Genomic DNA, 16256 nt, shown 5'->3' with positions numbered 1-16256 from the left:
TGTGAAACCAGACTATAAGAAAATGTTTCACAATATTTGATAGAACATTGCTGCAAGTTACACAAAATATATAATCAGTGACTTTAAAAATTTATTCAAAATGTATAATCCTGAGTGAAAAATTAGTAATGGTAAGACTCTGGTCATAATGATAAGCATGTATCAGCAGGAAGATGCTACGAAATCTTAGGAGAAAAATAAATCACATCCTCAAAACTTACTGATACTATTGTTAATCTTTAAAACAACAAATTTATTTTATTATGCAATTACATTACATAGTTCATGGTAAATTTACCTATGGAGTATGTCGCTGCTTTCTTCACTGGGGAGTTGATGAAAGTGTGAATGAAAAGTTATTACAGATGCAGGACCATGGTTTTCCTCAACAAAATGATTCATGAAGGACCTAATTTCTTAGGGTCCTTTATAGAACCCAAGGTTTTGATCTCTAGAAGTTTAGCATCTTGGATCATTTCTCACATATACTGTAAACACTAGAAAATGAAATGCATTTTAGAATAAACGGATGATTTTTTTAAATTTTTTTTTTTTGCCATTAAATGACATACCCTCCTAATCACACTGCAAGTCATCCAGGTTTATTCACCCTGTCCCAAAATATTTGGCATCAAAAGTAGGACAGAAGTTATCCTAGGCTATTCAGTTCTTTGCACTTAGAGAGTAAACATGAGCCCCTTTAAAACGTGCCTTCTGAATCCTCTGAACTTCTAGCCAGTTAGCAAAATAACTCACCTCTGGCTTGTCTTGGAGAGGCAGCTAAATTCTTCCACCTTGACACTACCTAAGGCTGAAAGGATAATGCTGTCAAACGGTTGGGCCACAGGTCCAAAATGAAGGCACAGAAGGTGAGGCAGGACCAGTGGCCAACTGGCTGGACCTCACTGCCTCTCATACACTATGAACTAGGGACAGGGGTCTAGGCTAGATTTCCAGGGTCCCTCTTCTAGCTCTGTGACTTCAGTAAGCAAGGGCACTCCCAGAGGTTTATTAAGGACTGGGGGCCACTAAGAACATACACAGGGCTTTGAAGCAATAATCTGCTAAACACCAGGTTAGGAGCCAGAAGAGTTAACGTATTACCATAAATTGCCTACAAAGTTGCTTTGGTGATATTCACAACTTTGCTCTGGGGTGGTCTTTGCTTTGAGGCAGAAGGATAGATCTGATCACCCCAGGGGGTCCCTTTTAATACCTATTTTTTTCTCACTGCTTAAATGAAAGAGAAAAGAAAAGCCATTTCAATCGCTTTGAAAACTGAATGTTATGGAAATGGGGGCATGAAGTCCAGTGCATTGGAAGAAAGAGTTCTGTGGTAGCAATCTGCTTTGTAATAATAGCTAAGAGAGAGCAGTCTTTGGAAGCTTGGTGTTTCATGTTTTTAAATAATTTGCATTCTTTTGTAAAAATTATGTTTAAGAATTTATCCTCCAGGTAGGCTATAATCATTTATCTCAACACTGTGGTTTAGTTTCTAAAAATTTCTTTGGTTTAATATTGTGTTAAAGCAATTACAACTTGAATTAAAAAACAAGAATTTTAAATCATAAAAAAAATCAAATAATCATTTGATAGTAGCCAACACAAAATAAAAGTGGGAAATAAGTACACATGAAACATTAAAAAATTATAAAAAGTGATAGCAACAACTTTTAAAAATATAGAGTAAGAAACTATTATCCATTTTAAAAAGATTTAGAAAAGTTCTTCTTTACCATCTTGTTGGCTCAGATACGCACCTTATCGTAGATAAGCTATTAGAATTCTGGAATCACATTCTTCCCTCCCCCCCCCCCCCCCCCCGCACCCAAATGCAAGCTATTGCTTAAGGGGAACTGACTTGGACAGCTTTTCAAAAATATGAAAGCTGAATTTTTCCCCAGGTAAAAATGGAAACAAAAATCTTTTATACCTCACTCTACTAAGTACTATTTTAGCTTAGTACAAAAAAAAATCTTCTTTAATCCTGGTTTAGCTTTTAATATTATATCACACATTAAAATTCATAAAGTAGTTCATTCCAGGCAAAACAAACTACTCCTTCAGCTCTTCTCCGCAAATAGCACAGGAGGTAAAATAAATGCAGTTGCTTTCCGAATAGCTTTTATCAAGGTAGGGTGTACTACTCCATCATTACGGCGGCGCCGGGGAAGTAGTTAGGAATTGGAGCTTCTACTCTGTACCTGCCCGCATGGGGATAAGGTGCAGCACTAAGATCTGCTTTTTTATTTCACTGAAATTATGCAGAATAACACACATTCTCCATGAAAATTCTGTTTTGTGCCTTCATGTATTGCTGTATGCATCAAATCATACTACGAAATGAACCATACATACTACATATGTACTACATATTACATGCATATTACACTAAATGATTTCTATAGTGGACCTCATTGGTGAATATGTTATTCCTTGATGCAGCAGCAATTACCTGCAAGCTCACAGCATGCACACGTGTACATGCACACACACAAGTCTGATATAGTTTTATTAGTAATTATGATATTAATAAACACTAACATTTATTAGTTGCTTATTATATGCTGGGCATAGTATTAACGTACATTAACTCTAACCTGCACAGTAGCCCTGAGTAGGCACTATTATTGCTCCATTTAAAAATTGAGAAAATGCTCTTAAAAAGGTTTTAAGTAATTTGTCCATGGGTAAGACTGGGAGCTAAACTGAAGTCTGTCTGATGCTAATGCTTATCTCAGAAACTACTGCAACTATACTGAGGTCATGAGGTTCTTTATTTGGAAAAATCCTTATTTTTAAAGACATGCTGGACCTGCTTTTTGGTGGCCCTTTGTTAAATGCAGTTCATTAAAATCTAGTATTTAGTAATAAATGACTATCAATAATTTTACAAATGCAGTCTGAATTTATTTTTAAGGTATGTAAACTATAAGTGTTTTCTTAGTACTGTTAATGCAAGAAATATACTATTTTAAGGCATTGTTATTAGTGATGAATATAGTCCACATTATCAAATTTTTATCTAGTAACACTGTCTGGAGTATTATGGTTGTAGAAACAGTATTAATTATTTTCCAAATCCTCTAGCTTTTAAAGATGACCATTATGGGAAACATTTTACAAGCATATAAATAAGATCTTAAAATAATGCTGGTTAAGGAATTCATAACAAAACTTTAATCACGTATGCAGCTCCTGTCCATAACTGGACCTATGTTTTATTATATTAGAAGTTGTAAAGAGACAGAAGGGTGCAGCTACCAGATTAAAATAATTATATATTGCTATATGAACTTTGTGTATTTTTCTAAAGCATTAAATACCACGTCTTTCTTTAGAAGAAATTAAAGAATTACATAAGGAGGTATAAAAATAAAGGGAAAAAAGAATTATAAAACTAATGTAAGAGGTATAATTATAGGCTAATTTACTTCCCCAAAGTCACACATATTAATACACATATATAAGATAAAAATAAGCACATACCTAATAGAAATCAACTTAAAGCTGATCTGTTCTGTGGAACAGACAATTCTCAGAAAATAATCATTAATTATTATTAATAAAATTCCTCTAATAAACTCATCTGGAAAATCTGCTAAGCAGAGTCAGAAAAGAAACCTTTAAGACCAGGGAGTTTTGGAGGGATTGGGTTCTCCCAGATATTTTCATACAACCAAAGTTAAGGGGCAATGTCCTCCACAATCTCAGAAATACCCACGGACCATCTGTCATACACTCAAAGTATTCTAAGAGGAGAATGTTCTTGTATGTCTTCCTCTTCCACATCTAACAGTAAAACTTCTCATCCTCTATGACAAACAGAAAAAGCCCCAAGTTTCATTTTCTCTTTTCTATAATGTTCATTTGTAATTTAAGGAGGTGGCTTGGGGTAGGGGGAAGAGCAACAGAATTCAGAGGGGATTGGAAAACTGACTAAATCTTAAGACTTGGTTCTCTCATTCTACTCCTACAAAAAGGTTGGTCTGAGGATGCAATGAATTAATGTACATCAAGGTGCTGAGAAAACTGTGAACCACTGTCAAGTGCAAGGTAATCTTATTTCTTGAATTAGCACATAAAGTTGTGAAAATATGCAGTCAGTAAAACAGGTCTGTGCCAGAGCTGGCTGCCCCAGGGACAAGCAGCTCACAGCAAGCCTGCCCTTACGGAAGCACCAGGGACAGGTGTACATAAGATGCACCTAACCTGGGCAGGGCCAGCCAGGACCTTTGGTGACTTCTGAGGTTAGGCTGGGTTTGTCCAGAGGATGTATTCCTAAGAATAAAACCTGGGGCTTGACTAAAAGCGGAGTCCCTTCTTGAAGATGGTTGAGAATCTGAGCCCCTTAATAGCTGAGGTCCTCTGTCTAGTATGAACGAGGAACATCCAAAACAGCTTCAGTATCACCTGAACTCTACAGAAGGAGCTGGGAAAAAATCCAGTCTCTCAGGCCTAAAGATGGGTGGGATCTTCGGTGAGTCACAAGGGACCTCCGCCTGCAACACACAATTCTTTGGAAAGAAATCATGGTTGGGTTTTAACTTAGGGCCACTATTTGTCTCCCTATGTATTTCAAACCTCTTCATTTGGTGGGAGGAAATGAAATGCACAGTGACTTCACGTAGATTCCTCTCTGGCAAAGTACAAAATTAAAAAGGACAAAATTTTGCAGTCGGTTTCTGTATTTGTGGTTTCATCCTCCCCGCTCCTGCCTTCTATTTTTGTCATTTGCAATACGCATAGTAAAACCTTACATGTGGTGTACTGGTTCTCGTTTAAGCATTAGATTTCAATTGCTGCACAACAGTACTAGTTCAACTGCTCTATAACACATTTTCCCAAGTTCAAAGCACTTCTTTAACATTGATAATGCTTTTAATCCATTAAAAATTTCGTAAGATTCATCAAATCATTATTAAATGATAAAAGGTGAACAAACTGGTTGTGAGCTCTACTGTTATATTAAATAATGCAAAGAGATTCTCAGTGGGGCACATAAGATACTGTAAAGATTTATATTATAGTAGTGAAATAAAATTACACACATATATCAGATTATCATTTCAGAATTTGGTTAGATGGCCAATAATATTGCATTAATAGAAACAATGTTTTTTCCCTGAAAGAATTTCACTAAGATTTTGCAGTATTTACATATTTTATATATTCGTCATTGTCTGAATATCCTAGTTCAGAGCTTGGTCTCAACCCTTCTGGAGAACAAATACGGCTAAGGGTGGCCCAATCAATTAATCAATAATTCAGGCCAAAATAAATTTTTTCTATCCCAACTTATGAGCAGATCTATTTTTTAGACAAACACACACACACACACACACCTGATATATATACCATATATATATCTAAAGACTATGTATCAGATGTATGTGTGTATGTATGCACATATCTCAGAAAGCTACTCAAGAGTATATGAAAAGAAATACCCTTCAAGAATTAATGTAACTTTACCTAAAGAAAAAAAACTTGATGGACCTGACTGCTGTGGTTCAGTGGTTTGGGCATCGTACTGCAAACCAAAAAGTTGCTAGTTCAATTCCCAGTCAGGGCACATGCCTGGGGTGCAGGCCGGGTCCCCAGCTGGGGACATGCGAGAGGCAACCAATGGATGTTTCTCACACACATCAACATCTCTCTCCCTCTCTTCCTCCCTCCTCCTCTCTCTAACAGTAAGTCAATAAAAGAAAAAAAAATTGAATGACTAAGAATAGCAAACGGAATCACATTTGAAAAATAGAAGCATTAAAATCCTAGAAAAATTAAAAACAAAAGCTGCATTAAGACTCACTAAGTCAATATTTGGATAAATTTTTAAATAAAGAAGCTCTGTGCTAAAGTTCTTACTGGTCTTAAATAAGCCACTCTTTTGTTGGTATTGCAGATTAAGTGATAAGTAAGATAACTCTCTGCCCAGAGGCCTTTCAGTGATGATGAGAAGAACAAAGTTAACTAATGATGATGTGTGTATAACTCTAAACACCAATTCTAATTAATAAACTAAGATTCAAAGTACAATATTTTTTGTTTAGTCACTCTTATAATAAAAGTTATATATCTACATATAGAGTTCATTTTTTTTCTTAAGTATTTTATAGGAAGCTTTACAGATCAAATTCAATCACTGTGTGTGTGTGAAGGCAGGTGGGTGGGTGGGTGGGTGTGGGGTGGGTGGGTGTGTGTGTGTGTGTGTGTGTGTGTATACAGCCCATTCTTTTTCTGCTAGAGAAACATGAGTTTCTCATTCACAGTTACAGTAATGACTTCCTTACAGTCTGCTCCTATAGACATCAAGGCCTAATTGATTTCCATTAAATAAAAGGCAGAAAATGGACTTCTGAGACATTGCTAAAAAATAACCATTTCAAAATATTACAATAAACAGTTTAAGACCCTCAACTAGGGGCTAAATATAGCGTCTATTCCTTATTCATGGAGTATCTATAGCAGTTTCATTTTTAGTGCTGACTGAGCTTTTTCTGTAATTCTATTCTTAGAAATGTATTACTATTTTTACTATTAATGAAAAATTAACATCAAGATATAATTTCATTATGACATGATGTCATATAAATACTTTAAATTTATATTCCGTATCTAATTTTCATCCAGTTTTAGCTGACATCATTTTTAAGTATTGTACAAATTATATGAGCAAGAAATATATTTGCTTGTGGATTACAAGTCTAATCCACTATTAAACTTTTATCTAATAGTTTGTACTGAAAATTAACTTCTTGAATTCTCATAACAGTTAAAAGGCTACCTTTTAGACTTTGTTTAAAAAAAAAAACAACAAACAGTAGAGATATACATACACAAAGATGCCCAGAGGGTGACTTTGGTCCTTCCCCCAAAAGTGTGAAAATCTGGATAATGTGCCCATTTCTGGGAATATGCATAGAATTCTTTATCAGCTCCATTTAAAGCTGCCTTCAAGGATTGTATTAAACTTAATTATGAAAGATTACAAACGAGATGATGTGTAATTGGCACCAGCTGCAGTTCGTATGGGAAAGCATAAATACAAATAGAATTATTTATTTATTTATATTTATTTACTATTCAAATAGCAGTTCTAAAACTCACAGGGATAAAACTGACTATATTACTTTTTTTTCCTTTCCAGTTTAAAATACTACTTTACTCAATACTAGTAGAGACAAATATCCTATTTAAAGACAACTTTTCACCCCCAAAGAACCCTGACAAAGAAGCAATACAAAGCAATTTTCTTTCCCCTAATTAGTAGCTTGATTTTTTTATACCATAATTAGTGATTTGGGACCAAATTCTCCCCCAAGCAACTATAAAGTTTTGTTTTTTTCCCCCTAAATATGTCCATCTACTTTTCTACTTTCTTGTTGAGATTCTTTATCAGGCATTTTTTTTTCTGTAAGCCAAAGAAGAAGGGTAAGGGAGAAAAGCAGACTTCACCTGGGGAGGGCGGCTGGGCGGTGTGCTTATCAGGGGGGCAGGACCCATAGCCGAGGCCGCGTTCAAGCTCCTTTCCCTTTCATCCTGGTAGATTCGATCTCTCTCAGCTTCCGGTAACTGCAAGAAATTCTGCATAGCCCGAAGGTTTACCAGCAAAGACTGGGATGCAGTCTTGGGGTCCTCTTCCTTTCTGAGAATTTCTGAAAGCAAGCCCTGCAGGGAATGGAAGGCACAGGGTGAGTGCATCCGTTCCCGTGCTCTGCCCAGCCAGCGGTGTTCCTTCCCTTTCCTTCTCCACTCTGTTTAGAAAATGAACAGTCAGAAGCATTAATTCTACATAGAAATACATTAGTTACAATTGAAGTGGTAGAGAAGAGAGCTCTTCAATTGTATTCTTAATTTTATTAAGCATCTGCTTTACATATAACATAAACTGAAACTGCTTAATTGGTCTCCTTCCTTTGAGTAGCTTAACTTGCCATGAAATCTTTCACGGAGAGACGATCGAGGGAAGTTAAGAATAAATGAAATGCTCATAATACAACAGCATTGAACTGTATAATTCTCAAGCTGCCTAAACAAAGGCAGTGGAATGCCAACAGCCTAATATGTAAAGATACAAAGCTATTTCCGGAGATACAGAACTTTCAAAGAAAATGCAAGAAAATGAACTGCAACATTAGAAAAAAGATTGTGATGAAAGCATCACCTAAGACATGTTTTCATGGGCAATATTTGTTATTCCTTAATTTTCTAATTATTAGAGTCAATGAGAAGTGATTCTATCTACCATTTAAGAAAACTATACTGACAACCGCACTGACTTTAAATACTGTCTTGCTCTACCATACCTCTGGGTTACATGCTGAAATTTTGAACTTCAGAAACCACAGAGTAAGTTTGAAATGCATAACCGCATATCCCCCTTTCCACATTTCAAAACTCCACAATAGCATGCCAAGGAAAAGATTATCATCCAATTCTGTAAATACCAAATTTCTTGAGGAATAAAAATATTTGTAACAGAAGAAATTCACAAACCATTACTAAACTTCTGTAGGGTGTTTCTCTCCCCCGAAAATAAGTCTTTTTCTTTCTTTCTTTTTGAAGATTGCTTTAAAAAATGGTTAGTTTTCCTCAATTTTGTTTAAGGGATTATATGAAAATAGAAGGATTAGGACTTTTTTTTTCTGTCCATTGGTTAGGGGCCGAACAGCTCTTACCTCTTCAATCTTGTACATGAAATAATGCCTGGGATGCCAAGGCATGTTTGCTTTCTACATTTAGCCAGAATACCCGTTTGACACAATATAGCTCAGAATAAAATGTTGTCAAGATCTCTGGATAGTTTGCAAATTGCACTTTCCAGCAACTCTGTGGAAAGGGTGAAAGGACGCATTTGGGGAAGGGGAGGTAAAGTGTCATATCAAAATTATTAAGCCCCAAGATCTTAACATTTGGAATTTTTCATAGTTTCCTACAAATGCAAACCTAGTTTTGTTCCTCAGGGATAATGTGCCATATTGCCCAAAGACTTAGGTGCAGACAGTATAAAAGCACTGTCCACTTTTTAAAATGACTTATAGGCTATTTAAAAAGAACCTCCAATAGGCTCAGGGAGCTTAAGCATAAATTTTAATCTCTCACTTAGTTTAGTATATGCAATCAAAGTCTGGAAGCTGGACCCAAACTTTAGTTTCACCATAGGACATGCAACTGAAGAATGAGGGGTAAGCATCCTTTCATTCTGACAAGTGATGTTGCAACTGAGTTTATACAAAAGCAAAACATCCAGTCTATTTAACTAAAATTCAATCAAACAGGCAGTCAATCATCCAGCTATTTAATTTGCACAAGGCCAACTAATTAGATTTGACTGTGTTGACGTGTCACATTGAAACTGAAAAACACAGGTCTCAAAAAAAAATGTTTGAAAATAGGTGTAAAAACATAATCCATGCTCTCCACTCTTCCATAACAAATGTTAAGTATTAAAGGATGTGCTTGGCAAAGTAATCTATATTAACTATACAGGAATAGAGAGAGAAATATATAAATAAATAGAATATTATAAATTCCTGGAGTAAAATATTATAACATTCATTTTTGTTATCCCAGCACAATGCCTACTATATGTGTTTGATTAATATTTACTAAGTAGATAAATTATGTGTATTCAGACCACAAAAGACTGCAAATGGGTGATAGAAAGTTAGGAACAAGATATGCCACCCATGGGTAAGTTCAAATGGTAATTGTTAATTTACTCATGGTGAGCCTTCCTTCAATGAAAAGTTATTGAGGCATTTTGTAAGATGTTTATCTACAGTAAGTGTTAAGTACTTAAAAAAAAATAGATTAGGCCAAAAGGGATCCCGTAAATATTGAGGACTCGGAAGTTTGAAATTAGACATTTATAGATCTCAAGAAAATAAAGTAACATCTCTTTCTGTTACAAATGTTTCCCCTGACAGCAGAGAACTACAGTGAGAAACACAAACACCTGAAAAAATACATAATATTATTCTCTATCAAGTCTTGCTAACATGAGACTAAGTCATTCCTGTATGGCTGAAGTAGAAGATAGCAGGTCACTTAAAAGAGAATTTAGAAACTTCTCTACCCACAGTTTCATGGTGGCATGACTTCCCATTTGAGCATGTATAGTGTTTCAGGGGCAAAACATTTTATTTCCACTTAATTATTTGACTGGAACAAGTACAGTTTTTCCTCTTGTAATATATTAAAGGTCTAAAGTGATCTTTCAAACCCTGGAACAGTCAGAACCCTAAAGCAGCCAGTGTAGACATCTCAGGTGTTTTAGAAACCTTTGGGTTTTTTCCTTTTTTTTTTCTTTTTCTTTTCTTTCTTTTTTGACCCAGGCTTTCAATGAGGGGAGTGCCCCCTGGTGGAAATACTTGAAAATATTGTTAGAAAATGTTTTGATTAGAATGTGTTAATTACCAAAAAAAAAAAAAAATCATGTCATTTGAGAATAATTCTGGATGCAAAATGACTGCTATTAGAATCCAGATATGGGAAATAATGTTTGGTCCTGTTCAGGTTGCTGTTACTCAAATAGCTGCATGTATGGATTCAGGATGTATGTGGCTCCATTTCCCATTTTCCCATAGTGAAAAATATAGTTCAGACTTGCCAAGTTAGGTTAAGGTCACTTGTAGTAATCCCCCCTGGAGGACAGTAAGATGGATCTCTTACCAAAAGTTCTTCTACATGCCAAAAAAATAATGTCATGTACCTTATTTGCTATCTCAGAGAATATGCTGAAACACCAGGACTAAAATATATAGTCAATATTGGGCACCATAGGTGTTCAATATATTTGTTGAAAGAAATTAAACAAAACCATTAGCCATTCTTGTTTCTGAAAAGAACCTGAGAATTTCTATGTTATGTATGTAGTAACTTATCAACACCTCATGAATATTAATTTATTGGAAATGAGAAGCTGCTTTTCATTGGGACTTCACATCTTCAAATAATTTCCTATGTTCTCTATATATGAAAACATAAAAGGGTTCTGCATTGTCATTACATGGTGGTTAAGTGCAAATTCTAATTTTTTCAATTAAAGAGTGAACTTACCGATGAATTCCTAAACCTTTTTTACATTCCAAAAAGTTTAAAATCTTTACAAATAAAATTCATTAGTAACTGTACAATAAAAGAAACAAAAAAACCTTCAATAAATATTATCAGTGCTTCCAAATGTTAATTATGAATTCTTTAAAATAGCAGATAAGTGAAAGAGACTGCCAATCTGAACAAAAAGCCTGTCTGGCCTCCCATTTGTCTCCTCTTTGAACATAATCACTGATTCAAACAGATTTTTATCAGTTTCATGGAACTTCAAAGCCCTCAGAAGGAAAATATGATTTGATAAAAAAAACCTCCCTACTAAAAAGAAAATATGGTGACTATTCTTCAAGGCTACCTGCCTCTGTGGTATGGTGAATTTTTAATCACATGTCCAGGTGGAAGACCATTTTCAAGCTCCACCTACTATGCTGGACTTATGCCAAGTAAGTTATAAGCAGACACATTTATCTCTGTCATTTGGGGAGGCTAAATGAGAACTGTCACGTTGGGGTAATAGCACCTTTCTACCTTTTATTCAATAGTGATATGGATAGTAGACTTTTCTTAAATTACACTGTGAAGAATTATAGAAACACAGTAGCAATCTCTCTTATACTTAAGCAGGAAAATTTCTCTCCACCACATAATTTACAGAACTCAAATTCAATAAAACATTACATGATGGTCCATTACTGTTATCAGTTTTGAATAATCCATCTTCATTCTTTATTTTACTGGAAAATAAAGTGTGCCAAAGACGAGAGGAGGGTGAAGAAAAAAGAAAAAAGCCACAGGATGGGATCTGAGTTAAGCTCTGGGTTTTATTTTTAAAAAGACACTAAAAAATATATTTTCTTCTACCACAGCCTTTAAATGGCAGAGAAGTCAATTGAAAAGTATAAATCTAGCAGCTCTGGCAATTATTTTTAGCCATAGGTTTCCATTAAAAAGACATCAAGTAGGAATGGCTGAACGAATGACGTATGCTAAAAGCTGGTGTCTTCAGCAGCAATTAAAGAACGTATGCCCATCAATTCAAATGCGGAAAAAGTCCTCAAAACAAGTAATTATATAAATTTCACCATAATTTTTTTTTAAAAAGGTAGACTTTAAAAAGAGAAGTCATGTGTGAAAGTCTTGAGAGGGGTATGATTTAACTTAGGAGACCCAATTAAGATGATCAGAAAATTCTCCAATTAAGAGTTAAAGGTGTACACAGCTGTCAATGACTAAAATTTTCTCAAATCGTAACAGCATTATCTATTATACTAATGTTTTAACATACTATGTATAGGGTGCCAATGTCTTTTATCTGATCATTACTATATAACTTTGCATTTGTACATACCTATTTTACATTCATTTTTTAAACCTGGAGTTGGAATTGCACATTGTAATAAGTGCACACAATGTGTGATATGATTGAACTCTGCAGAGCTCCTCGTCAATACATATGCATTAGCATGTGTATTTTCGTGCTCCACACTCACACCATACACCCTTACTCTGCACCTGCTTTTATTGAAATGCATACACTTTGAAATAAACAGACTATATGCATTTATATGAATGTATAATCATTAAAATAAATGCAGCTGTTCATGCGCACGCGCATGCATGTGTGTGATTGCTTTTAAGTATGACACCAAAAATACATGCATGCTTGCTTTCGTGTTCAAAATCTAGTTCCCAAAAAGTGAACATTTCAATGTACATAGAAAATTACTCTTCGTTAAATCAGACAGCTTCAAACAGTGGCCCAACATTCACTCCAACTGAGAAGTACCAATTACCAATATACTACTATAAAGGTATATAACCAACCCCCTCTACCATCCAGAGCTTAAAATAATATTTTGTTAATGGATTTTTCTAAATTGGCTATTATTAATCAAGAAAGACTGGTATCAAGCTGTACTAGGTTTTCATTCTCCTCTCACTCTCAGAAAAATAAAGTCACTGTTTTTGATGTTAACCATAGAGATGACTATCTTTTCAAAGAGATTAATATGACATAAAAGGAAAATTCTGCTTTTTTCCCCAGTAACAAATCCTACAGATATTTGTTGAATTTGTCAATGTAAGAGACAAAAGCAGAACAAATGGTCAATTCGTCAGAGTAAAGGCTGGAACATCATAACCCAAGAGCAAAAAACTATACCAAGGGCTGGTGACTCCCCCCTGGTCCCCCTCAGCTGGACTCCGTTGTCATTCTTCACCATGTAAAAAATACACTTTCCTCTATTCTTTAAAATAAGTAACAATTTGCTCAAGCTTTAAAATGCTTATCAGTATATCTATATGTCATCTGCGTGTATGTCAATGTTGTCTTTGTCTGTGGGCTTTTAATTCATTTCAACAACCCTATCTAATTTTTGCCCAATACTGAAAACTACTAGCTGTTACTGCTACTTACAAAAATAAAGATGCCAGAAGCAGGAGTATCCAGCTAGATGGTTGAGTTTTGATTCATTCATTCACTTCATTTAATTTTTAAAAATAATTACTGTCCAAGTGAATATAGGTGTCATATTAAGTTTATCGGCTAAAAATAAACACATTTTTTAAGGTGTAAAAATATACAACTAGGTAAAACCACACAACTTTAACCTGAGACATAACCTTCTGTAATCACCCTTTTAAAAACAGACAAATGATGCACAGAAAACATAAAGAACCTGAAAATAAACACTGAGTTAAAGGCTTTGTCAAGCTTCCTAACTTTTAATCCAATTAAGGCAAGCCAAAAATAAGCCACAGCTGGGGCTCTCCTAGGTATGGAAACTCTGCCAACAAGGAATTAATACTAGATTATTTTTGTACCAGAATTTTATTCTTATAACCATGTAATAAACAAAATAACTTATATATGAGAATAAGTATGAGTCAGGACCCCCAAAAATTGACAAAAGAAAAAACAGCAATAAAACAAGAAAGTTGAAAGGACACAATGGCCTCATACTTATTAAAGTTACGTGCGTGCGTGTGCACGCGCCAAAAATAAATACCATATATATCAGATGTTCCCAAAAACAGAAATTAAAAATCCTCTCATTCACAGTTTAATAGAATCAATTTGTTTAGGACTTTTTAATCTTAGGGCTCTCTTCTCTTACTATCACCCTTTCTCCCTGTCCATCTGAAACTCTTCCCATGATGATAATATCTTCACAGGAATTTGCCCAATAGGACAAAGGTCATAGATACACAGGACATATGCAGACTAAGGCTGGCAGACCAAACCTACCCTGGGGCCTCTGAACGAGGTTGGGAAGAACACTAACAATAATGCTAAGGGGGAAGAGGACAAAGCGAAGAAACAATTTTTGCCAGTAAGTCGTATATTTTTCTAAATGGTTCCTTAGAATTAAATGGCAGAAATTGTTAATGAGTCCCAAGATTTTTTTCTTAAGTTGTGGAGGACCTTCAATAGGGCACATTTATATACTCATGTTTGCTGTGGATGATAACATGGGAAAGACCATAGGCTAGAAGCCTGGATCCTACCAATGGCCTTGACCAACTCATGAAACTTTTCTCAACCTCCTACTATTGCCTGTGATTCCATTATGTAAAAGCACAGGTAATGCCAGTTTGAAACATTTTTCATATTTAATTTATTCTTTCAAGGCCCCTGAATCAAGATCAATCTGTAAATAGCTTTCTCTTGATATAGGAGGTATATGATACAGGAATGATAAAACTGAGGTAATAACAGGAATACACAGTATTATCACATGAAGAGGATAAAATGTTAGTACAAAGTAAAGGAATAAACAAACATGAGTATAGATGGGACTGAAGAAAGTGAGAAAAAGAAAGAGAAAAGAACCATTAACAAATAAAACAAAACTGACCTGAGTTCTGTTAAAAGCCACTCGTGCAAACACTGCCTGGGAGATTCCTGCTCGTTTCAGTTCATCACGTACCCACTGGTAGATTTCGGAAGACACCTCTGTGTTGGTGGAAACCTGTTGCTCCAAAGGCTTATTCATAGATCTACTGACAGGGGGAGGGTGGTTCAAGTATTGTTGGTTTAAGGACTGCTGGGCTAAAAGTCTATTCACTGCATACTGCTGGTTCAGCAGCTGAGCCATCACCAGCTGCTGGTTGACCAGTTGAGGACTGATGGGCGTTGACACAAGCCCAGGGTGCAGATTCGGAAGAGGGGTCCGGACAGAGGTCTGACTGCCATGGGAGAGCTGTGCGGGGGATGGAGGCTGCTCAGCTGTGTTCCCTGGGACCGGCTGCTGGCCGAAGTTGACATGGTTGGCTCCTTGCTGGGATAGTTCAGACAGACTATCCATTTCGACTAAAATGGATAAAAAGTAAAAAAAATCATATTAAGTCAACAAGGATGGGTACCGATAAGCATTTCTAATCATTTCCTAAATAAAGATAGGACACATCAAAGATCCAATTAAACTAAGAAAATTTTAAGATAGAACTCATCCTGCTGTGTTTTTACTTCCCTCTTGTGCACAATTCCACAAACTTTAAAAGTGGGACAATGCTTCTGATCTAATTTTATAATGTGGTTTAGACTTAAGGCATGAAATCAATTCTATATAACTAGTTTTGGGGTCAAACTATGATTCATTCTCATTACTCCAAGAAGGCTTATAAGCAATGTTTCCTTTAAGATAGCTTCTACAAGAATGTTATTTGCTTAACAGCAACTAGAAAGAATGAGTTGAGCTAAGAAAAGACATGATGTGCAACTAAACAAGAAAGAAACATACAATTATTTTCTCATGATATATATTTACTGTTATTACTCTAGGCAGAAGGTTTGAAAGAAAAAAGATGGCATAAATGTTATCAACATTCAATTCTTACCCAGGCATGAATATAAAGAAGTAATCAATACAATAAATAATGAAAGTGGTCATAATGATAAGTAATAATAACTGAGTGCATATTGAACACTGGGCTGAGTATCCTACACAGTTTGCTTCATTTAATTCTAACCATCACAGGCAGCAGGTACATCTGCAAATATTTCTTAGAATGAGGCAAATGACTTACTGTATTGCAAGCCAGTCTACCCAATGTTGCTAAGCCCCAAATGTTTCTTGAAGAAGCTATGGCTATCACCAGATGCTAAAGATAATCTTTCAAGGAAGGGGCAGTGAGTTGTTCTGGTACAATGGTGATACTGTCATGATTTTGCAATTTATTACCACCTACCCAAGATG

The 16256-nt window shown here is 35.4% G+C and overlaps 1 protein-coding gene across 3 annotated transcripts in view; it reads right to left on the bottom strand.

Moving 5' to 3' along the window:
• Positions 1 to 16256, bottom strand: part of SATB1 (SATB homeobox 1) — a 79090-nt gene that overhangs the window by 32985 nt on the left and 29849 nt on the right. For all 3 annotated transcript variants that reach the window (XM_054595468.1, XM_054595470.1, XM_054595469.1), the window contains 2 exons: positions 14916 to 15370; positions 7459 to 7671 (listed from right to left, as the gene is read on the bottom strand). In XM_054595468.1, the coding sequence (XP_054451443.1) occupies positions 7459 to 7671; positions 14916 to 15370 (668 nt within the window). The remainder of the gene's footprint in view (positions 1 to 7458; positions 7672 to 14915; positions 15371 to 16256) is intronic.

The sequence above is a fragment of the Pteronotus mesoamericanus genome, unplaced genomic scaffold (genome assembly GCF_021234165.1).
Source record: "Pteronotus mesoamericanus isolate MK-2021 breed Mesoamerican mustached bat unplaced genomic scaffold, CSHL_Meso_final scaffold_54, whole genome shotgun sequence".
Lineage (NCBI taxonomy): Eukaryota > Metazoa > Chordata > Mammalia > Chiroptera > Mormoopidae > Pteronotus > Pteronotus mesoamericanus.
Note: the sequence above shows the minus strand (reverse complement) of the source record. Positions and strands in the feature narration are given on the sequence as shown.